This window comes from Zonotrichia albicollis, chromosome 2 (genome assembly GCF_047830755.1).
Source record: "Zonotrichia albicollis isolate bZonAlb1 chromosome 2, bZonAlb1.hap1, whole genome shotgun sequence".
Taxonomy (NCBI): domain Eukaryota; kingdom Metazoa; phylum Chordata; class Aves; order Passeriformes; family Passerellidae; genus Zonotrichia; species Zonotrichia albicollis.
The window spans coordinates 6468315-6495400 of record NC_133820.1 but is presented as its reverse complement, the minus strand read 5'-3'; the positions used below and the strand labels follow the sequence as shown (position 1 = coordinate 6495400).

Genomic DNA, 27086 nt, shown 5'->3' with positions numbered 1-27086 from the left:
AAGTATCGAAGTAAGCTTGTCCATATTTTGTTCCATTGACAGAATTCAAAGATCTGACCCCTGTATATTGATCCCTATTTACTGCTAGGATAGTTTTATCAGTACTACTTAGAACTACAGAGTATTTCACTGAAAACCACCAGTGATGGAGTAATCAGAACAGAGAAGTCTCTGATCAAAATTCGTTTTTCTCCACCTTTGCTCTTTTCTTGATTTACCTTTGAGGATGAAATGTCACCTGAAGCAAACTGAGCAGTGAAATGTTGGAAGTCCAGGTAGCCAAGATTTATGTAGTGCACTGGTGCAATGACAGCTGATTCTTATTCATATTTGTTTCCAAACCAGGGCTGCTAAGATCAGTGCTGTGCTAGTCTAAGTAAAATATAATGAAATAAAAAGAAGAAACAAGCTGGGGTTTATTAGGAATTTTATCATTTTTCTTCACTCCCCTCTGTGTAAATATGTACATCACCTGTTTAATTCTAATTTTTTAACAAGAATGAAGCAGCTCTGTGGACAAATACTCAGGCAAACCTAGAACAGTTTTATTTTTCACTTTTGCTCATCTGTTCAATACAGTGAAAAGTTCAACTTCCATTTAAACACAGGAGGTTCCATTTGGTGAGCGAGCTCTTGCTATGTGTGTTGGTAACTAAGAATTAGCAGTGCAGTTATGGTGCATTCTGGGGGATTTCTGAGATCCCAAACATTCAAACAACAGCACTGCTTGGAGCTGATTTGTGTAGCTGCCTCTTCTCTGTCTTTTAACTTCTCTCTGAATGACATCTCAGAAGCTGGTGAAACAAAGTTAAAAGTGGAAGGATTTTAAACCTTGGTTTTGTTCTGCTCAGACAGAAAAAAAGGTCAAACAGAGAACAAAGATAAATAGGTATACTATAACAAAGTCCTTGCCAGGTGGGTTACCTACATGTTGGACTTCAAATACCATAATTTGTCTTTAAGGATGAAGGAAGGAGGAAAAGTGTATTCCTAGAGAGATGCAAATATATTTTCTTTTATAAAACTTAATAGCTGGAAAGCCTAAGAGAACATTTTCTTCCAATAGATTTACAGTTTTTCACAAATGAGAGAAAGGAAGTCATGAAAAGAATTGTAGCAAGTTGAGGAGGGAAAAGATGAATCAAATCTACTGATACATTTTTTCTTCTTTATGTAATTATCTTTCAGTGGAATGGTTGATTTTAAAATTTGAAAACCAAAATATTTTGGTTTTTGCTGAAGAAAAATTATTTTACTACTATGTGAAAAGTTAATATTTCTAATTATATCAGTCATCTTTTTTTCTAGCCAAAATTTTCTTAATTGCTTTAGAATTTCTAGTAATTTCCATATTTTTTACACATCAGTATGTTTTCAGTATGTATGAAAAGTATTATTTTTCAAAATATTTGCCCCTAACATTAATGTTAAATTATATTTATATTTACTCTGAAATTACTCTGGGCAATTTGCCCAAAGTATTTCAAACCAGGGTTAAAATGGAGGAGAATGCTGGGAATGGCTGTGATTGGCTTTCTAAATAACTGGGAGATTAGCAAAGGTGTCTTTGGTATGTATTACAGATTAGGAATAGAAATATGGTGACAGTGAGACCCAGATCCTGGAAGAAATTAAAATGTCCAATTCCTTACTCTTCATGTCAGGACTGGATGCTGTCCTGCTTTTAGGGAAAAATGACTTTTCAATTTGTTAACGCACAAAGAATTGAGCATAAAGCTTTAAAGTGACAAGTGACACAAAGCTCTGAGCCATATTTACAATTATGAGAACCAGAAAATTCATCAGTTTCTTACAACTTTTGGGGAAAGATGAGGTTCATTTTGATATTTGGATTTATAACTTGCTCAGGAATTCAGAGTGCTGGAAGAGAATGCCTTTTAATAAATAATAACTGAATAAAATCACGGATACTCTTCTCCATTTATAAGCAAGTAATACCATGGTGATAGCCTGAAAAGAGTAAAAAATAGTCACTTAGGCAAGGTTCCTAGGAAACAGCGCTGTTTGTGCCTACTTTTTTTTCCCCTGTTATCTCTCTCGTACTTTTTTCCTGTTTATCATTGTGGAATAATTTTACTTCAATTTTTTTTTCCAATTTATATCTGCAATCTCTTTCACTGTCATCTAGTCCAAATTAATTATATTTTGAGTTACCTGCTGGTTTGGAAACATACACCTGAAACACATGGAGTGAAGGAAGGAGGAAGTGGCTTCTTCCTTTTCTATTTTTGCTGTCAGACATAAATTTCATATTTATGTCTGAAATCAGAGACTGCACTCTTGTCCTTTGCCTTTGCATTATTTTAGTATTGCTGAAACATTTAAAAAGGCTCGGTGACCTTGAATGCACAATCTGGGGTTAACAGTTACTCTCTGCATTATTTCTTCGCTCTCTCCTAAACCTGTCATTCTGTAGTAACTTTCTGCAGTGTTCTCATTAATTCCAGTCTTCTCTGCAAGAGGTTTTGTTACTGGAGTATGTAAAAGTTATTGGAGGACACAATTTTGTTTGTTTTGTTTGGTTTGCTTCTTTTTTTAAGTGATGTTTCTTCAGTGAGCAAACAACTTAAACTCAACAGCATAACTGTATAAACTCAAAAAGTATTTACCATCCAGATATAGAACTAAATTACTGTTATTTAAAACAGCAAGTTCAGAAAGGTGAATTCATCCAGTCAAGGACTATGTGTATCAAATAATGCTCAGGCAATCTTTTGTTCTTTACAAATGCTGTGTGAGTGCAGTTTAACATGCAGGCACATGGCTGTATTTTCTGTTAGAATAAAGCAAAGCCGGTAGTTCTGCATCAGGAGTTAAACTGCCTTTTTAAATCTGTCATCAATATTTCTACCACACTCCTAAGGACTGTTCTAAAAAAAATTAAAAATAGTAAAGGCAACAACTTGCATAGTTTCTTCCTTCAAAATTTCCAGGACATGAGCCTTCAATCTGGTTTCCATGCTGACAAAAGAGAGAAGCAGATTCATCCCCATTGAAAAGTCAGAAAAAGCCCACAGTTGCACAGGAATGCAGATCTCTGTTTATTCCTGCTGAAATGCAATTCACAATATCATTGCTCTTTAAATTAGGTAAAGACAAGCTAATAACACTTTGTCTCCTTGGAGAGATGTTTGCATTATTTCGTATATAAATTAAGTCAGAAAGCCAGAAAAGTGATTCAGTATATTAGATATATCATCATAATGGGTTTTTTCCCCTAATGTTTTAGTTTTTTTACTAAGAAAGAAGGCCAAAATTAATCTAGTCTCCCTATAGATGTAAGCTGCTATTTGAAATAGTAAGCTGCTTTCTCTCCCTCCCAAATATTTATTTTTAGGGTCTGGTCCTGTTAACATCAATATTAAAAATCAGACTGGTTTTAAAGTCCTGTGCTGTCACCTTTGCAAATTAATTTGCTCAAGTTTGGGCTTTTTTTTTGTTTGTTTGTTTGTTTTTTATTTCCTCTGCTAATCCTTTGCATTTTATGGGCTCTGGTTTTGGCTGACGCCGTGCTATAGAGGTACCAAATAAAAAGCCCATGGCCTTGTGGTTCCATGCAAGACTGAAAAGGATAAATGTCTGCTATAAAACTTTAGACTCTGCTTTTTCCCTCTTACATGCTGATAAACTTAATTTGCCTCATGGGGACACTGGTCTGCCAGGCTCTCAAAAGTAGAACCAATGTGGCAAAACATTGATAATTCACTGCTGCCTCTCTCGCCTCTTTTCCAGGCCACGCTCTCTAACTAAAACCTTTTCTTTTTCTGCCTTTTTGATACAGAGTGGCAAAGCTTGCTGCCCTGATCATGTGAAATGCTCTTCATTTGTGACATAACTGTTTACTTTACAAAAAGAGACCTTTGGAGAAACAAAAGTAAAGAGAGAATTATGTTTTCGCAGTGCTTACAGCCACCTAGTCACATTTATAATTAGCCTGGTAAATTGATTAGAATGTATCACCTCAGCATCAAGTGGGAGTGTTAAACTCATTAAAGAGCTTTCATTGTAATTGTGAAAAGTTAAAAAAAACCCAAGACAAAATAACAAAAACAAAAAGGAAAAGCAAAGCCACAAAACCAAGCACAAAACTTAACCCAAGCATAAACAAAAAAAACATAAGATGAACTCACATGATTAATGTTTACAAACTGGACCAAATAATGGTAATTATTCAACATAGACTTGACACATACTGAGATAAAAATCAGTGCTAAATGTAAAAACAGTTTAGCCATGATTTCTGGGTGGGAAAAAGAAAAAAAAAAAAAAAGCCTTTCTTGACAGGGAACAGCTTGTGGCTAATGAGAGATGAGAACTGCTCCTCCACAAAGCATTGCAGAAACAACCTGTGGTAGAATATATTCAAACATAGCTCCATCTAGTCCAAAAAGTTGATATAATATTGCTAGCAAAGCTTCTAAAATGAGCAGAGGGGCTGGCATACGACATGATGACAATGATGTCTTGATGCAGCCTCCTTTCTGCAGTAATATCACTACTTGTTGTAGTTTACCTTTGCATAGGTAAAACCTTGGTAAAAAAGGTTTTTTTACCAAGGTAAAAAACTTTATAGTTTTTTCCTTTTCAGATGCAAGGGAATTATTAATGTGGGCCACCAGTATTTTTTTTTTAAATCTTGATTAGTGTATTCCATATAGACAGTAAAATTCGTTGGTCCTCCCTCTAGATTTGATTTTGGAACAGAATGTAATTTTACATACTGTAGCGAATATATATATATTTATGTGTTTGATTGACCTACTGGTGAAGGTCAGGAATGTCATTCATTCCCAGCCATGTTTTGGGAGGATAGCAAGTAAGCTGGATGGGTAGCCCTGTCTTTAGGATGGTCAGCATCCCTGTCATATCCATTATCTCAATTATACCTGTCAATCAGTTCATAGTTAAGTAGGAAGTAAATTCTACTGAACTTAGCTAAAAAAAGCTGTGTTAGGTGCAGGGAAGGGTGTGTGAGGAAAAATGGCCGCCCCATGGTGAACCTTCAGCCACACCTGGGTCTGACCATGGGGCCAAGGGACTTTTTTAAGTGTGTAAACAAGAATACCAAAAACTGGCAGAGAAGTGGCATCCCCTATTCCCCTTTGGATTTCTGCCTGCTGTGACTGCAGCAGGGGCGCTGCCAGGTCTGGGCTGCACACTTCAGAGAGAAGAGGACACATGGAAGAGGGCACACAGAGGCACAGACTAATTAAAGGATTAGAAAAATGAGATTTCTGCAGAAAGACTTAAGAGCTCAATTTATTTAGATTATCCAAAAGAAGGTTAATGGGTGATAGGATCACAGTCTCTAAGTACCTACGAGACGAATTTGATAAGAGAGGGCTCTTCAGAGCAGGGTGAGCAATACAAGAGCCAGTGGAAGCTGGGTGCTACAGCAAGGCAAATGCAGAGCAGAAGTAGATTTTGTGGTTTGGTTTGAACAGTGCTGATTGTTGTTCTGAAATAAGTTACTGAAGGGGCCACTACATTTTCCAGTACTGGACTTGTTAAGTCAAGGTGGAATTCTTTTTCTTAGGAGATGTTATCAAGGCCTCTGCCACAAAATCTTGTCAGATGCTCAAAAAACATAAGGAGTCACTAGTAGCATAACCCACTTCTTTCACACTTTTACTGCAGTGAAAGGGCAGGATGGTGATGCTTGCTTTAGTGTTCACCTGTTTCATACAGGGCTTTACATCTTCTCCTGTCCTTCCAGCCCTACTTCAGTATCCCACGTCAGATGCAAACAGTAAAGTAAATCGCATAAGTTTTTCTTTGTCTTAGTTTTCCCATCACTTGCTAATAATTTTTGTCATCATTAAGAGGAGTGCAGCATCCATTCATTTGGACTTGCTTTATATAGTTTTCTCTGTCCTAAAAAGGCTCCTTTCTTTCTACTCAGGCTACTTTCCATATTAACTTTTCTCTCATTTTCTCTGTACCTCTTTCTCCAGTCCAAGCTTCCCATGAAGCTCTGTGCATCTTCTCCAGAACCATACGGATTCTCTATTGGCAAGAGATAAAATCAAAATTTTTGTCTTATTTTTATATTCTAAATTAATTCTTGTTTCCAAATCAGCAGCAATCACTAGGTTGGTCAGAGAAAGGAAAATTCTTCTGACCTATTCAGGTTATGGCATCTACAGTTTCCATTTCTATGGTTGATCCAGAATAGTTTACTTCTTGCCCAGAGATGAGTCTGTGACTTGGCAGTGATTAACAAATGATGGAGTGCACGTACACTGACACCTCCATGATAAGAGCTGTAACATCAGCCAGAGAACAGGGTAATTATGGGGACATCTCCTCATCTGTGTTAATAGGGTCCTGAATCATTACAGCAGGTTCTTTATTAAACTACCTCCCATTCCAATTCTTTAATGGAAGTGACAGATTTCACTGTGCTCATCTCTGGCACTGGGTTCTGTTTAATGCTTCTTGTGGGCAAAAAGTGTTTTAGCCCACATAGCCTCCTATTCACAGCTCATGCTTTAGAAGGTTATTCCTTTGGTAAGTTGCCTGTAATTTAGTGGAAGTAATAACAGGCTGTGTGCATTTTTCTGGATTTAAAAAATTCCAATTTAAATGATAAGCAATTTATGCAATATCTTGAAGTTCCTTGACACATTGGAATTGAAAGAGGAGAAGTGGAAGGAAATTACCAATCTTTTCTGTTTTCTTTTTTTTCCCATCCTTGTTTATGATTTTTCTCTCATATATTTCTCAATGTGTGGTTTTCAAGAAGCAGCGTTTGATTAATGAAGTGTCAGATACAGAGGATGTCATGAGAATTTTGGCATTTATTATTTGCATCATTTAAATTAGCTATGGTATTTTTAGTGTTCCTATTTTTTTTTACTATATCTGTTATCCTGTTGATAGTAAATACCCTCTTAGGGTAAATACCAGTACATGGTAAATCTTGATCATTAGACAGCTGTAGTTTATATTTATACCAAAATTATACCAGTTATTCAGATCTCCATTTTGATGAAAATATTTATATCACTGATGTGGGTGATTTTGTTCCACGTCTGAGGCCATCAGGATTATTTTATGTAGGGAAATCAAAATCTGGCTAGGATTCTGGTTTTTGCAATATCAGTAGGTCAAATAGAAGTTCAGTTGTTAATCTTTTATTTAGTACTTCCTTACTCTGGGCATCTGCAAACCTGTGTCCTAGGTAATAGATTTTCATATTTTCATGCTTGTGTATAGAGGACATGCCTCAGTTTAACTTATTTGGGAACAAACCTGATAAGAGCCACTAAAGTAGAATTTTTCTCTGAAGGTTTTATGATTTTGTATTGTATCATTAATGGATATTGTATATATTATTTCCTTGATGTGCTTGTGACACATCTGTGAGCTTGTTCCCTCCTGTAGGGCTGTAGAGAGGTTTTTAATTTCTGACTTGAATCCCACTTGAGTGTCAATCTTGGCATTACACTTCTTACGCCAGCATCTCTACCTACTCTCCAGTGCTTCTTTTAATAGAATCTCTGTAAAAGCAGGAGAAGAAAGAGGCATATATTTCACTTGGAGTACTAGATTGTCTTTCTTTTGCATTGTACCCTCAAATAAATAATACATCTCCTAGTTAACAATCATATGTTCAATAAAGTGTCTTGTTTCGATGATTATTGATTATTTTTTTTCTTTCCCCACCCATATTAAAAACCACTTCCATGTTTTTTCTGTGCACCCTTCTTGCAGTCCCTTTTTGTCAGAATGTGTTGTGCTGCTTGACAAGGGGTGTGCTATAACACTACATAAACACTATGCCATTGGAAATGCTTGTGATTCAAGAACCTGACTGCTACTGCTCCTCCATTGTGTAGAGGCATTTGGAAACCTTCCCAGTGACTTTTCAGCAAGCACTTCATGTGATTGACAATGCTCTGGGATAGAATCACAGATGTGAAAGAGACCCACTACATCACCTCTTCCATTTTCATATGAGATCAGGTTATATTCCCCCAACAGAGCATGCATCAAGTGTTGGATTCACACTACATTTGTTCTCCAACAACTTTCCAATCCTGACACTGAAAGCATCATCCTGAGAGGCCTTTAAAATGTATAAAAAAGAAACAGAGAGTCAAGTTTGCCCCATCCCTCTCTGTTAAAAACTCTGTGGATTTTTGTTATTTTCTCAGTGATGTTTCCAGCAATGATTTAACTGTATTGCCTGCACTGAGTTGTCTTTGGTATGCCTGAGGAGACAAAAATGCTGAGTATTTCTTTGGAATGAAATAGTATGACTCACAGAGGAGGACAAAGAAGGGGGGAAACCCTTCTTTCTTAATTCATCCAGCTGTTTCTTGGCTATAGGGAATATATTGTAAATGCAGTTTTAAAAAATTTACTGTACTACCTTTCTTTGGTCAGACTAGATCACATTGAATTCCGGTTCTATCATCTGTGGGAAGCTGCTGCAATAAATTCAATCCTGCAACTTAAATATTTTCTTTTTTTTTTCTCTTGTTCTCTTCCTTTCTGCATCCCTTCCCTCCCTCCTCAGGCAGCCAAGGGCAGTTCCCACTCACACAGAACGTCACAGTTGTTGAAGGTGGAACAGCAAATTTGACCTGCAGGGTCGATCAAAATGATAACACCTCCCTCCAGTGGTCAAATCCAGCTCAACAGACGCTGTACTTCGATGACAAGAAAGGTAAATTGTTTCCTGAGCTCATACTTCTGCACTGTTTTTTATAAGAAAAGTCTAAAATAATTTCTCTTTAATACTCTGATGTGAATGCATTTCCCATACATTCTAGGAATTAATATCTTCCATTTTAATTATTATGTGATTTTTTTATTTTTTTGACTGGGGTTCATTGAAATACTCTCTTGCACATTATATTATATTTAAATTATTAAAGAAAAAGACTAGGATTTGAAAGGCTTATTTTAAGATAATTTGCATTGAAAGACTTATTTGAAGATAATTTTGCATTGTTGAAAAATATATTGGAAGAGCATTTATGAGTGGCAGGAGAAGTAGTAACCCATAAAACTTGTGACTCTTTTTATTAATGTATGCAAAAATATTCTGTATATTTTTACATTTATGTATATAATCCCACAGTGTGCCACTAGTGTACAGCAGTCTGGTTGCTGGTAGCTGTTCTTAACAGCTAATAAAAAATGCTTGGATTTTGTGTCCAGATACTTCCAATGTTTCCATGCACATTTTAGTTAAATTAGTGAAGAACAAAAGACCAGAAAACATCTATTCCTTACAAAAATAAGGACATTATTTTGAAGTACTACATATTTGTAGACATTGAATTGAACTGAAAAGGCATTGCATTTTACATAATAGAACGTTAATGTCAAGACTGCAGTACATTCTATAAAGAAATTAAAGTTAGGAGTAATAAAATCATCACTTGGCTTTAAAAAATGTAAAAGCTTTGGTGTTGATTTCAGTAGTACAAAAGTTCAACAGTTAATTCTGGTGCTTGAATTTATTTTGAAAGGTGCTACATACTCTAGAACAAATTTTAACAAGAGCAGTTATTACTCTGCTCAAAATTAAAGAACTGCTGTCCAAATGCTTTGCTGAATGATTACAAGAGTTTAAAATACCTTGTAGGACTAAAAACGCTTTGTGGATCTGTGCACTTCAATAAAAGAGAATCTAAAACCTGTCATTTTATACCTGCAGAAGCTGCAATCAAAATATGTTTTTTACTATTAATATAATAGCTGAATAGAATCTCTTGATGGTGTTGAAGTGGTTCCTTTCTCTTTTATCTAATTTCCTGTAGCGTGTAATCATTTGATTTGCAATTTCTTTGAAATGATAAGTACCTTTTGAATGTAGGATTGAAGATGAGAGGTTTTATAAGGTGCAAACTTTGCAGCTGTAAGTCCTGTGCTGTCACCTTTGCCCACATGCACCCCTTCATTTGAGCTGTAATCATTAGTGATTTGGGCTGGGTAAGTAATGTCTGCAAAACTAAAAGCAGAGACACCTTGTCTGTTGATAGGGCACATCATACTCAGAAAACCTGTATATTTATAAAATAAGTGACATTTTATAGGATGCTAAGAAAAAGGACTGATGTGCTGAGAAAGAGGACTGCAGATAGTTTGAAATCAAATGCACCCCCTCATTTTAGCTGTAATCATTAGGGTTTGGGGTGGGTAAGCAATGTCTGCAAAACTAAAAGCAGAGACACCTTGTCTGTTGATAGGGCACATCAATACTCAGAAAATCTATATGTTTTATAAAATAAGTGGCATTTTAAAGGATGCTGAGAAAGACGTGCAAGGACTGCAAATACATTAATTTAAGCAGTGTAGCCATTTTGGTGTGAATTGAATTTTCTGTGTGCTTTAGCAAAATCTCTACTTTTACAACAAATAATTGAAGTTTGTATTAGTTTTGAATTTAATGAATTAAAGCAACAGAATTTGAATGGCATGCAGAGTAGTAAGTACTAGAAGCAATTTATATTCCCCACAGGAGATGTGCAGAGCTCAAGTGTGTGAATTTAAGGGACCACAGTCTTTATTGAACTTTTAGCTCGTCCCAAGACTTGAAGGAATATTTGATGATTAATTTTATGGAGGAATTACTCTGCATCTATTACACATGGAAACGTCTTCATGTGGTGAAGAAAAACTTCAGATCCTTTAGCTGGAGATGTTAAGTCTTATGTCAGCAGTGGTTTGCACTCTGTGTGATATTTCCTCAAGTATTCTGTCCAATTCCTGCATGGAAAACATTCTGCCACTTCTGAGAGGGAAGCTACAGCTTCCACTGGCAATTTTTTCTGTTTGTATATGTATGGGTTCCTATAAGTAAGAAATATATTTCCTTCACATTCTTTTGATGGCTGCATTATTGAGCCAAAATGGAAAGAGATATTTATTAGTGGTTTTGTCCGGAAATGATGGCAAGTGAAACTGTATAAGCTTCCCCTTATTTTCTTTCCTTGTTTCCCACTTCTCCCAGCCAGGCATACAATTTGGCTATAAAAAATCAGCTTTCCACTAGAACCAGTCATTGCATTTAATTTATTGACAGCAGTGCTTCTGCCAGAGTCTATTCAAACCTGTCTCTTATTGTTAGCCAAAACCAACCTCCAGGTCTTACTTGTCCTTTCAACACCATGAACATTGCTTTTTAATAGCTGTGTTTCTCAAACCCTGAAAATTAATGGAAGCTTGAATAGCTACAGAGTTATGTTCTGTTGGAAAACAGAAGCTTAGACAAGCAGCATCACCAGCAGCCTTTCATCACCATCGGAGCTGAGTAACTCTGAGTGTTGCCATGTTCAGAAATAAATCAAATTTGCTTACTTTGAACTTCACTTCCCCTCAATAGGTTACTTTCTATTTATGTGACTGGCACATGTAGGAGTGAGGGTGTATTTCTTTCGTGTCTGGAAGCATAAAACAAATTCAAGAAACCTTTTTTTTGGTAGCTATATATTTTAATAATTATGAGAAAGTCAAATAGTAAAATGAAGGAATGAATGTAAGTGTCAAAAGAGGGTTGAGAGTCCAACAGAATTTGAGAGAGATGAGAGCTGAAAGTATATATAATAATTAAGGTTAGAAAAAACCTTTAATATCTCATCAAGTCCAACCATAGACCTTAGGACCACCACCATATGGCAGAACAGGTGTCAAAAATAAAGGAAATTTTCCATGCAGTGGAAAGCTCTCCCTTGCTGGATTGTCCTTGGCAAGACACCTTCCATGCTCCTGCTCCTTTCTCAAGCAAGTTGGTTCCCGTCTTGCAAAGCCATTTTCTGACTAAAATAGAACTTCTGGTGGAAAAGGAGAAAAGAGTCAGTCACCTGGCAAAAATACGACCTTCAAATTCCTGTGCCTTTCCACAAGGGGTTAATTATTAGTCTTCAGTTGATTAAAAATGGATGACACATATATTATAAAAATCACACTCATGTAATTTTGCATTCTTGTTGAACAGAGATGCAATCATTGACATTGAAGTTAGGAGTCATTCTTCCTTTTCTGTTCTAGATATTCTAAAGTACAGAAGTAAAATGAGCCAGACAAACTAATACCAAAACCACATTATTAAAATTACTCTTCTGCTTCCCTTCACGTACTGCTTTCACCACCTCTTTCTAAGAGGTTTTTCTCAGTTGGGAGGATTGTGTGGCTGGTAAAGAACACTTCCACCCACAACCTTCACATCAGATTAATATATATTTATTATTTAGGAAGGTGGCAAGAGCTATTTTTAACTTGGGACATTTCTGGCTCTTGGCCTATAAAGCCTTAAAATGATATAGACAAATCAGATGAGCCTTGTTTCAGAAAAGGCAACACTGAATTTAGTGAATGTGAAATTACAGTTCAGAAGTTGTTTCCAGGTCTTCATCACTTGCAGTACGTCTGCTTTGTTTTCGTTGTAAATTTAGGCCTCAAATGTGTTTGACTCATTGTGGTGATGGGAATAAGGAGGAGAAAGAAATCCTATTTTCCCACAGGAAATTAAGTTATAGCTTTTTTTATTATCTAACCAAGGTGAAACTGCTGCTTCCCTCCAACTCTTTCTTTGACACTCTAAAATATATTAAGATCTGAAATAACTTTGTCCTCATTATTATTCTAATACAGAGTAGCTAAAATATATGAAAATAGAAATGTTTGATCTGGTGGACTTGGTCTCACTGATGACCTGTCTCCTTGCTGTCCTTTTTGGCACTTCTGTTCTTTTCTGGTTCCTCTACCTCAGAGATTCAAGGGCATTGTGTATCAATTGTGTTTTTAATTGTTCCTCTTTCATTTAAAAGATCAAATCTTTACCAGGCAGTAAAAAATATTGTACTGAATAAGTATTTATATAATACTTATTCATATACATAATAAGGGTACATGCTCCTAAATGTTAATAAGCTTAACAATCTTACCTGAGTCTCCCCTGCTGCCCCAAGAGAATTTTAAAGATTGTGTCTTCCTGAAAACTAGGAATTCACAACTCTGAGGAAGTCCAGATTCTCTGGAAACAAATGCAAATTGTGTGCTGCACTTGAAATGAGTCTTTCCCTACACAATTTTCAATTAAAATGAATAATTGCCATAGAAACCTCCGTATCACTTTATGCACCCAAGTACCTATAATTGCATAGCTGCCTTTGGAAGAAGCACAATGTGCAACAGTGTAGAACTGGCAGATATTATTTTAAATTAATATAGGTTATTTTATTTTATCTTCACTGGTGTTACTTCTTAAGGATTTTGAGACGGCAATAAATGCAGAGAGACATAAATATGAATGCAGAGCTATAAGAAAAAGGCCATAGCATGGAAACACAGAGATATTTGATAAAGAGAAGACTGAAAGGAACCTTTATGCAACTTACTATAGCAGCCATCTTCTCATATTCCCATTCAGTAGGGAATATAGATAAATATGTAGCAGGATATTGAGTTATAAAGGGGGAATGTACAACTGAACAATGGCTGTTGATATCAAAGGTCTTTAATCTCCTCAGTATAAAAATGTGTAATCGGACTATCAAGAGGAAGAGAATCTGTACCTGGTGTGTACAGACCAAACAGTTTTGCTCAGTCAGGCAAGTGCAAGTGTAAAATATCTGCTCTCCACCTTAACAGGGAAGTTTTCAGGTCTCTTGATAGTAAAACAAGGGTGTGTTGACATTGACCATGACAAGTTTGCCACAAACTGACACAGATTTTGATGAGACGTGCCTGATGTTAATCGTAGATGGGTACATGTCCCCTGTGCTTTCATCTAGTAGTAGCACTTTCATGTCTTGCTGAAAAATTAGAAAGGATATTCCAGCCTCAGAATTATTCATCCCTCAGCAGCAGAATATGTTTCTTTAGATGACCTTTGATTTTTCACGTGTAAGAGTGCCTGGCATTTATGTAGCTCTCCATCATCTCAATACCTTTCAGAGACAGTGGGGTACTAGACAAGGGTTGTGAGAGGCCACTGTTCTTGCAAAGCTCTCGAGAGCTTCCCTGATAGGCACAGTGCCTCAGGTGACCTTGGGGACATGTTTGGCTACAGCAGCAGCCCGTGAGGTTCAGCGTTTGCTCCCTCTCAGGGGTGGCAGTATTGTGTTGGAACCTGCATGTGTGTTTAGAGAGTTTAGGCCGCATCTCTAATCAAACCATCGTGACTGTTGGGATGTGCTATCAGCTCCATACAAACAACTCCTGACCTTTTTCTTTCTCAGTAGAAAGATATTTAGAGGGAGATGGAAATTCACTGTGTACAAGGCATGGGATTTTAATTCCAGTGGCATGTATATCAGTTTAGAAGGATTTGTTAGTGCAGAGATTTTTTTTTTTTTTTTTTTTTTTACTATAACACTAAAATGGTGATTGAATTGTTAACCAAAAGGCTGGTCCTTTCAGGTATGAAAATCCTGTCTTTTTGATGTTATAGATGCTGAACTCCCTCCTAGATAGTTGTATTTATTCTTTGACTTGTTTGGTGGCAGACAGGCTCCGGCTATTGAATTTAAGTATAAACCAAATCTACGCCGTTCTCGGGTGATTCAGCCTCAGATTCTAATCTGCATAAACAAGCAGAGGTACTTGTGAGTTACAGAAATAATTTGAGGATATTTCTGACTGGGGAGGAATCGTGAACTTACCTCTTGTAGACATTTCATGATTCTAGTAAGCAGTTGAATTTAAGATGTAGGTGAGCGTGTAGACAAAAGGAATAGGCTTGTACAAAACATGAGTCAGAGAAGCGAAGAAAACAATGTTTCTTTTTGCAGTAGAAAGGAAAGCAGAACATACATGGTTTAAATTAGTTATGCAGGACAGGGAGGCAGACAAGCTGTATTGTTGGGAGGATGGAGAGCATTAGCATTTAGGTAATGTGAAATCGAGTAGTGATGATGAATGGACTTACGTCTCCACCTTCACATGCTCTGCTTCCTGTTACATAATTGAGTGGAGATGGTATCAGACAGGAGATGATGACCAAGCTTAACCCCATCCTAGGGTACACATATAAATTAGATTCCCTGTTACTTAGAGTTTAATAGACCCTTTCAAGGAGAGAATACCTTGTAGTCAAGCTATGAAGTGGCATGAAAAGCAATGGGAAAAATGCAAGAAAACTATACAGATAATTATTGAAAGATTATTTTCTTGGGAGAAGTTAGTGCAGAGAGGATTTTATTTTATCTTCTTTTTTATCTCCCTGACCTGAATAGCAATAGTCTGTAAATGCTTTATAATATTTAGGAAGCTTCTTGCACTTAAAAAAAAAAATTGTATGAGGTAGCAATAGAATTTTCACAATGAACTTTCCATAAAAATCTTTTGAGTAGTCATTCCAATGTATGTAGTTGAGATCATCTTTTTCTGTCAGTCAGATCTGTTGATTTCACATCTGTGCCAGACAAATATCAGTGGCTGTCTGGCCAGCTCTTATCTTTCCTTGAGACCCACAGTATGTCATATAGGGACAGATAACCGGGTTTAATGTGTTCAGCTGCAATTTCTTTTCTTACTAATGGGTTCTTGTTCTCATTTCCTTGCAAGGGGGTAGGGGGAGAGAAGCAGAAGGTCAAAACCAAGAAAAAGTTATAGATTAGGATTAAGAGAATTTAATAAGAGAAGGAAATAGGAATAAAAATTTCCAAGTAATGGAAAGGCTGCCCCACCTTCATTCATTCTGTCCCACCAGCAGTGTGGATGCACCAGCCAGTCCAAACAGTCCCTGCCTGGGGAAGACAACTCCCAAGTGTTTTATTGCTCTGTTTATGGACTATTCCATGGTCAGATTGGGTCAGCAGTCCTGGCTGTGTACCTTCCAACTTCTTGGCCACCCCCAGACTTCTCACTGTGGGTGCAGAGTGAGAGAGAGAAGGCCTTGACAATGCTCAGCGATATTCAGTGCACTGATCTGCTTTCCACCCTGTTTTGGTCATGAACCCAAAACACAGCACCATAAAGATTGTTATGAAGAAAATTAATTCTATCCTACCAAGCCCAGCACAGCTTCCCTCTGGCTCATGGGTAGTAACAAGCCTAAATAATTTTGGTTGGTAGTTCCATAATGCTCTGGGGAAGGAAAGAAGATGTCTTAGAGCTTTTGAGATCAAGTGTCTCACTTTATCCTTGAACCCCATGTTTCAAAACCAGTTGCCACTTTTGACACCTGGAATGTTTGTGTTCACACGTCTTAAAAAAGATAAAGTGATAAAAGGGACCAGGAGTCTGTTAAAATATCTTGACAGCTATTGTCTGCATGAATATGAAAATTACATTTTAAAAATGTATTACAATGCATTAGAATATTATTTCATTGCAATAAATTAGTAGAACTACTCCCACTTAGAGCATTTATTTTTCCATTTCTTAGCAGAATTAAGGGAGCAAATGGCTGTATTGTAGAGATGGTTAGAAAGTGTAGGAGTTTGCATTATATTGTGCTGAAGTGTCGGTATGTGCAGAAATTGAGTTTACCAGCACTCAAGCTAAATGGAGAATGAAGCTGATACATTGGTATATGATGAATTGAAGCAGTAGTTGTGATGACACTGCTCAGATTACTCTGTAATGAAGTTTCATGATACTCAGGCTGCTGGCTATTTTTGTTTTAAGAGGCAAAGAATATTTTATCAATGAGAATTCCTTTTTTTTGAGGGGCGGAAAAAGTTTAAAAGAGATGCAAAGAGAAATTTCTTATATCTGCACTCTCTGCTAGTTGTTTACGTGGATGAGCCAAACTTCCTGGGATTTCTGGAGATAATGGGCCTGTTACATGAAATTCTGAGCCCATTGGGGTTTTTTGAGGCAACTCTTAGAGCAAATGATAGCGAGGAACAATTGGAGTGCAGGGAAGGGCAAGTGGGACAATACACTCGCCATGATAAGCGGTGGATCCCGGAGCAGTGGAGCTCAGCATTGTGCATCATAAGAAACATGAAGGTAGGCAGAAAAAAAGACATTTTGTTTTTAATCAGGAGAACAGCAAGAAGTGTTCCTTAGGGAAGGTGAAGGTTATTTTTTTTGGAGAAACTATGTGACAGGCAAGAATGCTGATTGTTATATCACGGTGTATTCAGTACAGCGGAGTCACAGGAATAAGAGGGTCACCAGACAGACCAGAACATGAATGTTTTGTCATATAAATGATTGTTAAATCCAAGAAAACGGAACTATGGAGAACAGAAAGAACTGAATTTGAAAACTGGATTTTCACTTGATATTTTCAGGTCTGGTGAAAATTATGCTTCTTGGAGGAAAATGGCAGCATTGGAAAATGAAGTGGAAATATTTAGAAATGACATATCAGTATATAAAGGAATAGCTTTAGGATAAAAGCATAGGAATATTTATGATTAAAAGGGAAAGACAATCATGGAGCATTCAGATATTCCCCAGACAGAAATGTGTGATGTTGGATACAGAAATAAGAAAAAATTCACAAGTGTAATCATGACTTTGCATCTGGAGGACAAAAATCTTCCAAGGGCAAAGCAGAAACTCCTGAAAACATGACAGTATCTGCGTGGCACAGTGCCACGAAGAGACATCTGAGCTGGCCAAGATATTGCAGACAGGTCTGTCCAGATTCCACAGGGTTTCTCCAAGCAAATTAGATCAGCTGAAAATAACATTTTTAGGATGGCTCACAGACACAGATGTAACTTAACACATTCAAAATTTAAGATTCTGCACCACTCTGGGTAGTGGTACTAGAAGCAGTCAATCAAAAGCTGACTTTGAAACAGGAACTGAAATGAAATGCAATATAATCTCAGCAGTCCTATACTAACAGCAGGTGGTACAGTCACTGCCATTCCAGCTGCTTTTAGAAGGGTTAACGTGGAGATTAACAGTCAGTAAATGTTGCAGGAATAAAAAACACAGCAGGTCAAGGAGAAATGTAGTTCAGAAGAGTGATTCAACAACACATTTTTAGAGAATTACCCAAGTGGATGGGAAAGAACTCCAGAGGATATTAGACTGAAGGACAGTGACTGCCAGGTAGCAAAATACTAATGGAATAGGAAAAGCCTCTTCTATCAGCATGATTCAGAATTCCCACTTTGCCTTACTTAGGCCTGAGACAAGTAGATTGATTCCAAACCCACCCCAGAGCCTGGTTTGATACCAGAGTTCTACCTGTGGGCTCCACCCTGTGCCCTCTGAAATTACAGCCTCTCTGGGGAGGTGCAGGCTTGCCAGATGGTGGAGAACTTTCCATCTTGCTCAGGCAAGTAGGGTGGACACATCCCAGAGATTTTCTGTCCCACAGTGTTGAATTAGCAAAGTTTGGGAGCCTGTTGGCTCAGGGAGATAAATGCTCTCTGAGTTAGAGCTGGCTGCAATACAGTGAGTATGAAAATCTCTGTAGCAGGCTTTTCTCCACACACTTAGCAAGGGTGAGGACAGCTTGTGCCTCTTTTCACTAGGTATGTTGAATACATATATAATATACCCACTGAAATAAATTTGTAAAAGATGTGTACTAAATCTAAGTGAAATTTCTGAATGCCTCATGTGCATTAGATTCACACCTTATCATGTGGATAGAAATTCTGCTCTATTAGCAAAAAATAGAGTACCATATTTAAATATCTGTCAGCAGTGGGAAATAAAGTAAAAGCAATTTTTACCAAATCTAACATCAGATATTATGAAGCCAATCCAAAAGCCAGATGAATAGATTACAGGAGGATCACAGTATTAAGGTCAGGCAAACTGAGGATTTGAGTATATCCAAAGATTTAAATAAAGGCAGTAAATGTATGCTTTCACAGTGCCTGGATGTGCCAAAAAATAATACTGTTTTCAATTTCTGAGGTGTAAGCATGGGATCTCCCATTATTAGAAGTGTTCATCTTTCCTCTCGCTTTCTGGTAGAAACTTATTTGAGGAACATGATTGTTTCAGCACAGAAATTGTAACAAATCATCGTGTCCTGGATCTTTAAGGATCTGTGTGCAGAAAAGTAATTGCTGATGAGCTGCTGATATGGGGTGAAAATCCTCAGTACCTCAGTGAGAGACTCTGAAATGTTCTGCTGTGAGCCAAAGAAAATAACTTTAAATTTAACTGAAACAAGAACTGAATCAACCTGAATGAGATTACTTTCAGAGGCTTGTTCTCGGGTAAAAGGAGCTTGAGGAAACACAAAAACCAAAAGGCAATTGTGTAAATGGAAAAGAGGAAAGAACAAACCAACAAACCAATAGCAGAGAGAGTTTAACCTCATATTAACAGATGTAAAAAAATAATTAAAATGCATGTAACAGCTAATCTATAGTGGTGAAAAGGTAATTATTGATATTTGTATGTTCACTGTCAAATATCAATAAGTTTTCAGTATGCTGTTTAGATAATATAAAATAATTACAAAACTGGGTAGAAAAAATAAAATCCAAAATCTAAAATAAAACCAAGATGTAATATAAATGGATAGACAGTAACAAATATTTTTTGAAAGAAAAAATGCAGGTGAGAATTTCCATCATGGAGTCCAAGATGGTAAAAAGCATTTCTTGTATGTGACAGCTATATTAAGTCTGGAGTAGCATCCCAAGTGCCTTCTAATTCACTGAGATGCATCCAAAGTGTTGGAACAACCATTATCTTTTCCTTCCTTGAACCTCAGCTTAGCTTTGGAAGCACAGGCCAATGGATCAGTTTGATCAAACATTCCAAGTGTAACCTGTCACAAGCTGTTACTATTTTATTTCTATCTGTAGCTCTGTTGCCCAGCAGCAGCCTAAGAAAATAATAATGCCACACAATTGCACTGATGGCTCACGTGTGTGTTAGGTGGAAGCAAAGAAACTTAAATAGAATTTCTCATTATCTAAAATAACATTTAGAAGCAAAAAATACAAGATGGGTCTTCCCATAAGAGTTATCTGGTCATGATTTTGTTTATTCCAGTAAACAAAACTTAGTTCATAAAATGCATGATGCAGTGTATAGTCTTAGCAGATGTGTATTTATTTTTCTTCATGCAGGATGTGTTTCATCTCCTGACATTCTTCAGATTTTTCCTTTTTTTTTTTCCCCCTTTTTTTTTGCCTAAAAATAAAGCAGGTGTCATTTCTATCTTCCCATTCCTGAATGAAATTATCATTAGCCTCAGTGCAAGTCTCATTCTTTCTATTTTAATATCATGGTTGTGCTGCTTATTAGCACAGAGGAGAGAAGTTGTCTGCAGTGAACTGTGTTCAGAAAATGAGTCAAACTTGAGCAGACTTTCATGATATGGGTGCAGAGAATTAGTACTTATATTAATTGTAAATAATAAAATAAGTGCAGAAAAGGTTTAAAATCTGCCTCATTAAAAGGAAGAAGAAATTCCAATGACTTGCAAATCGATTCATAGCATGTGAATCTCAGAATAGTACCCTGAAATCCTTTTTACCTCAGTTACAGAGACAGTAAGTTGTGTCAGCCACAGCAACAGCAGAAAGGAAACAGTGGCACTGGTTATACTGGAAGCAAACAATTTTGGGTCTACGTGCTGTTTGAGCAATTGAGTGGTGAGCAAGCTTTAAAAATGTTATTATATTATTAAAAATACATATGAATAATTCAATCTCTTAATTGTCAAAGGTTGCTAAGGAGAATCAGCGCAGTCACATTCCATTTCTTTTAACAGCATGATAGAAAGTTTTTGTACACAATTAATGCAATGCTTATCTGAAAATGAGAGATATGGTCTGAGAAGTAAAGAATTGCCTCTGTTGAGTTGAACCATGGGGAATTTCTGGAAGATTTACAATTGTATTGGCTCATTGCTTAATCGGATGGCAGAAAGATGTTCTCAGTATGTATTCCTTTCTTTAATGAAAGAGGTGATTAACCCATGCCAAATGCTGTCTTTAAAGACTTTTTTCTCCAACTACCTAGCAAAATTATATTTAATCTGTCTACAGATGCACAGTATGTTCTGCTGATGTAGTTGATAAAAGACATTTTTGATCATTTTTAATTTTTGAACGGTAAATGTTTATCACAGTCCCATCTTGTGAGACAAGCAGAAGAGACATGAAGGGCTCTGTACAGCTGAGCTCTTGGCAGGTTCAGTAGCAGCACTTTAAAATGCTCCTGTCTCCAGTTGTCTGCCCTGCCCCACTGCCAGATGTTATTTAATGGCATTGTGAAAGCAGCAGCAGAAGGGAATTTGCTCTTTGCCAGCTCGTTTCTATCTGATTTTGTTCCTTTGTTCTGATTCTGTTATGGGAGTGGTAATTGCTAGTGCTGGGAATAGAATCCGAGGCTGCTCCTTAAACCACCATTACTAATTCCATCAAAGCACTTACGCCACAACTCAGACTGCTACAGAATAGCTCTGCTCTGCAATCCTCTGCTCTGCCTGGGGAACTCTCCTGACAGTTCTGATCCACTGGAAAAGTAGAAATGTCAACTTAAAAAGTCAGACTTGTATCTGCATTAGTCAGAGCTTTCTTAGCAACTGACTCACACACACGGAATTTTCTCTCTGTGCAGATAAGCCAGCATTGTGAATGGGTATTTTTTTCTGACCCGTTGAAGGCTTCAGTTTCCCCTTATTAGCATAAAAACATTTTCTTATCATTTTCTTCCTCAGTGCCTTGATGCTGCCTGGTCAATGTTTTGAATTTTAAATGTCTGTTTCCAGTGCATGAGCATCTGTCAGGGTGGGCAGGGTGGTGGGGCACTGAAAGGGGAAGCCTTGTTCCTTTTTTTCTCTGTTGCAGTGTACACTTTCATACTGGAATTACTCCCGCACCTAGCAGGGAGGGTCACCTTAGAGCTGAGGCAAGTAGGAGCCTTGAAATCGTGCAAGATGCTGTTCCTCTCAGCCAGGAGGCTGAGCCACCTGAGGTGTTCTTGTTAAAATACCTGTGGCAGCCTCTGTTCACTAGTTCTTGGGGAAGTGTTTGAGAGACCTCACGGGTGTCAGGTCCTTCTGTCTGACAAGGATCCCTCCTGTGTGTTTTCCAGGTAAATTGGTTGCTCACCAGTCACAGTAAGAAATTTTTATAAATAAAGTATCAAGGCTTCACATGAATGACATCTGCCTCATCTTTCACCTTGAATTAACTTCTGGAGAAGACTATGAAAAGACAACATTTTTGACAGTGAAGGATAGAAAATATTTGAAAAAAGTATTAATTAAACCACTGTACCCACACTTTCTGTAACAAGCATCCTTAGTCATCAGAATGTTTGTCTTTCAGTCTAGCTGTGCATTGATGCTTAACAAGCTTCTTTACTGAAGCTTTGGAGTGTTAATAATGAAAACTTCATGTCTCTTTTACAGCTGTTCTCCTTCAGAACTGAACTGCAGTGAGATCTGGATTTGCTGGTTTTCAGGAAATGTCACCATTTTAATATTCTTCTTTTCAAAATGTAGCATTAAGTATCAAACTTGATCTGGGGGAGGGGAAAGAAATTGCCCAATGTAAACATGTTATCTTTTAAAAATAATTTTTAAGTGTTTATTTCAGTTCAGCTGCATAGGTATGGAATGGAAACTTGTTCTAGATGAAAATCTCAATCAATGTTCAGCACAAAACCAAAACACAGCCCTATTCCAGCCACTATGGAGAAACTTAATTCCACCTCAGCCAAAACCAGCACACCATTCTAGCATCATGATTATTTTTTAAAAAAAATAGAAAGCAATTTGAAAAGAAAGTTTTAAAATAGAAAGTGGGAAATGAGGCATTACTACATCAATTAACTAGTGATTTTCTCAATAAGATGGTTTTGTCAATGTGGACTTTTTCCCAGTTTTGTGTGAAACACATCAGCCTATCTGCACAGATCACTGATAAAGCATCTTTCCTTTCATTGGCTCTACTCAGGAGCCTCTGATTGAAAACTGAATGTAGTTTTGGGTTTGGTTTTATTGCCTCACATGCCCTAACAAGGGAGGTGCATTGGAACCATGGAAAGGTCTAATTCAAGAAGCAGGTTCATACATTTAAGAATTGACCTAAAACTGAATTTCAGTCTCTTGGGAAATAGGAGGATAAACCTTGGCACTACAGAGCACAACACCACCAGCACAAACTTCTTAGAATGACTCTTCCCCTCAAGTATTACCTTAGTGTCAGAACAGAATCCCATTCTGACAGAGGGGAGATCAGGGCCCTGGCTCCGAGCTGAGAGCTCATTCCCTGCTCCATCTCAGATCCACTCAGGGCTAAGGCGCCTGTGAGTGCCTGGCTGCAGAAAGTGAAGGGGCAGCATTACAAGGTAATATGCTGCTAAATAGCATTGCTTTGTGTTGTGGAAAGAAAGCTCTTCTGATATTAGAGCATATTTTGGTTTCTTTTTTGTGCAAGTTTCTGGTGGGATTTGTTCCTAGGAGAAGCAGAAGCAGAAAAGATGTCTCCTGCTTTCTCTCTGGGGCATCTTGAGTTTTTTATGCTTATTTTCAGAAAGCGAGCAGCCTCAGTGGGGACAAAAGAAAGGTACAGTTTACAAGTCCTTTTTTTCCCTCTCTTATGAAAAACTGTGCATGCCTGTCTTCTAAAGTAGGAGGATAAAAAAGCAAGATGTGTCTTTGTTTTGATGCCCTGCTCTTTTGCTGAACTCTTGTACTTCAATTCCCAAGGAAATGAAAACTATGATATGAAACATGTGGCTTTGTGTAAAATAATCCACTTCTGTAGTGAGTTAGACTTTTAAAATCCAGCTTGGTTTGAGTGTTGAAGTTACCAAGGACGTGCATACTTTTACCCATTTATAGATGAGAGTGTGCTAAGCAGAAAGACGTATTTTACCCATTCTTGCCAGCTACATCCTTGCTTTATTACTCACATTATTCTCTGTCTGACTGTAGTGCAGTTAAGGTGATGTAAGAAAAGTTTATTCCAACCATATTTCTCTCTGTTCTGCCTCTGCTCCTCGAGCCAGAGTTCATCATCCCAGGATGATGCAGGGCCACATCAGCACACAATGCAGAGGCTCCTGAGGACAGTGGAAACGCTCTCCTATCATGTTATGTTTGAACCACTCCTTTTGAGGGGCTATAGGGGAATTCTGGAAAGTTAATGCAACTCAGGTCAGCTTGTGCTATTTCCAAGGTTTTTAAGCCTGGATGAGCTCGGACTCATCCTCCAGATCGATGTGTCCTAAAGTGTATATCATTGCTTTTTCAAAAATGAGAGGATTTACTGTCCAAAAAATGTCAGCCTTGCTTCTGAAGGCTTTAAGAGGTGCAGTTCATCCGTGTTTAACAAAATGTGCTGGCAATGATGATGTCAATTTGCAAGGAGCTAAGTTAAGGGGTCTGTGTACAATCTATCAGTGCACTGCAGCTTCCTCAGAGGATGGTTTTCACACTGGTCAGTAATAAACTCACTTCACTGAAAAAAAACCCTAACCCCACACCCTTATTAATATAGATTTTCTCTTTCTGATCGTGACAGAATCTTCCCTTTTCTCCTAAGACAGTCAAGCAGCCTACATCTGTGTTTATGTTTTCAAACATGGGAGAGAGTAGCAGAGGAAAAGATCAAATGGCAGTGATATGAAAATGTCCTTATTCATTTTTATGGGCTTTGTAACAATTTTGAAGTAAGATATTCCAGCAGTCATATTTCCTTTCCTTCTTTTATCTACAACAATAAATGGGTATTTTTTTACATCAAGCTGATCAAGGCACAGTGGATCAGAGTTGTCCTTCAAGTTGTTATGGAGGCGATAAGGATTAATTTCTTATTTTAAAATGTGCAAATTACTCTCCTTGTCTGAGAGCAGTATGTCACCCAGCCATCCCCCCATTACCACGGTTTAACTTATGATAAAAAGGGCCTTGCATCTCACTCTACAGGCATGACATGAAGGAGACCTATTAGTATAGATTTAATAGGCCTGGAATAGAGGGTAATAGAAATTGAATTGATGTAATTTATGTGGCACTGAAAACAATATGATCTGAGGATCTTCAAAGGTTTTCCTTTCCTCAGTAGCTAGAAATGATCAGGTATTTTCAAGTCATGTTCCTGCAAGGGATGTACTGTCAGTGCAGTTTTCTCAGATTTGTTCAGGATTTTTGTGAGTGGGCATTTAATCTGAAGTGCTGGAAGAAAAAACATTTGTAGCTGGTGTTCCTAGTGAATTGTACCATATGATTGCACCATCATTTAACTCACAATTTCTTCTTCAAAATGCTCCCTTATTATTATGTTGTCCAGTTCCAGTCTGTTTTAAAGAAAGTGTGAGTATCAAATATCTACAAATTCATGGGTATTAGGAAAATGAAAAAAAGTGATCTAAATATATTCTGCCACTGCAAGAAAGGCAGGTAGAATTTTGTTTTTCTTCCCTACTTGAAGAGGCAGAGACTGACCAGGCAGCTGAGAGAAGAGAGTGAGGCAGCTCTAGACCAGAAGGGTAAGTCCCAGTTCTTTCTTATGCAGCAGGAAAAGATGGAGAAAAAAGCTGAAAATTTTTATAAAAGGGACAAATTACTATAGACAGGACAGGTGTGACTTCTTGGTATTTCATGTTTTAGAAGATGTTTGTTGAATAATTGACTAAAAAAACCAGAAAGAGCCAGTTCTTTAAAAAACTCTGTGTGTTCAAGAAATTAAAATATAATTTATCACTCCCAAGAGTTGTCTCATAGGCAGGTTCTGTCTGTGACAGACCAAATCATGACACAGAGTAGCTGATACAACTCTGCCCTCTGCAGTGGCTTTAACTTGCTTATGCAAGGAGTCAACATGGTGCTGCAATTTTAAGTGTAAAGAAGTTCTGCACTGGGCTGCTGAAGTCTGTAATACACAAACATGAAAATGTTCTCTTTACTGGAGCTCTGCTGGAACCTTATTCATCCATTGTTGAAGTGAATACAAACAAGTGCTCCCTGCAAGACAGTGTTTATTTCCAAGATAAAGAAGAGTTTAACATCTTGACTCTCCTTCTGAAATTTAAAGCAATTTCACAACACACTAGGGAAAAAGGATCCATTACATATCCACGTTAATGATATAAACTGTCTCTGAAAGTAAAATAGATATTTTGACAACGTAAGGCTGAGCATTCTTATATAAAAAGAAAAGTACAGTTGGAAGACTGTGTAAGTAATGAGGATTTCACCCACTGCTAAAAAGTCCTTGGGAGTAAAATAGAAAATCAGAACCACTGAACAGGTTAACTCGCTATTTTATGCTTAAAAAGAATCAAAACCTACCCTAGCCATGTCACTAATACTAGATTGCAGCTTTTTGGAATTGAATACCAGGCTTCAGGAGTCACTTTTTGATATGTCCTACACCAGAAATGGGTAGTTGTCCTTGTTGTTATTGTTGTTATTATTATTTTTATTATTATTATTATAATCCTAGCGTAAGAAGTGGGAACCTAAAAGCACTAAATGAATTGTAGGAAACTTAACTCCTCAGCTGAGGATATTATCTTTTTGAGGTTAAGATAACAAACCAAATGTGATTGTTTGCTTTGGACCTGTGCTACACTTCGCTGTGATATCATGTTCTACAAGACAGACTTTTATTTGATCATTGCATGAACAGGAGCCTTGTGATAGTTTTTGGGAGGAGGATGATGATGACAATGTTGGAGATTTACTAGCAAGAATTTTGAAAGCCTATAGAGCTCACCAATTTAAAACCCAATTTGGTTTTAAATTATTATTTCAGAATACAGGTGCTGGAAGTTGAGTATTTTGGATGAGATTGACATTACTGGGACCCTGACTGTGACCTTTCCTATAGCATTGGCAAGGTGCAATTTTAGTTAAACAGAAAGCTTTTAACATACTTTAGAATCTGTGAACACTTATTCTTGTCTGAATTTTTTTTTTAAATATAAATCTGAGGTGATGATACAAAAGATGTACAACTACACTGGGAAAATTGAAGTGCCTGGCTCTCACTGCAGACAGATTCACTTCACTATTCCCCACCAGGACCTTCTTCAGGAAAAGAATTTCTGGCAGTTAGCCATACTTTAAATGGTGCTTGACATCAGGAATTGAGTTTTGCATCCTAATCCTAAAACAAATGATGATACAAATGACTCCTAGATGATAATTACTTGCCCCAGGCGCTGAGGCAATGAGTTTCAAAGACAGGATGAAAAACCAG

The 27086-nt window shown here is 37.3% G+C and overlaps 1 protein-coding gene across 3 annotated transcripts in view; it reads left to right on the top strand.

Moving 5' to 3' along the window:
• CADM2 (cell adhesion molecule 2) overlaps positions 1 to 27086 on the top strand; it is a 571412-nt gene that overhangs the window by 394911 nt on the left and 149415 nt on the right. For all 3 annotated transcript variants that reach the window (XM_074532615.1, XM_074532612.1, XM_074532619.1), the window contains one exon: positions 8546 to 8695. In XM_074532615.1, the coding sequence (XP_074388716.1) occupies positions 8546 to 8695 (150 nt within the window). The remainder of the gene's footprint in view (positions 1 to 8545; positions 8696 to 27086) is intronic.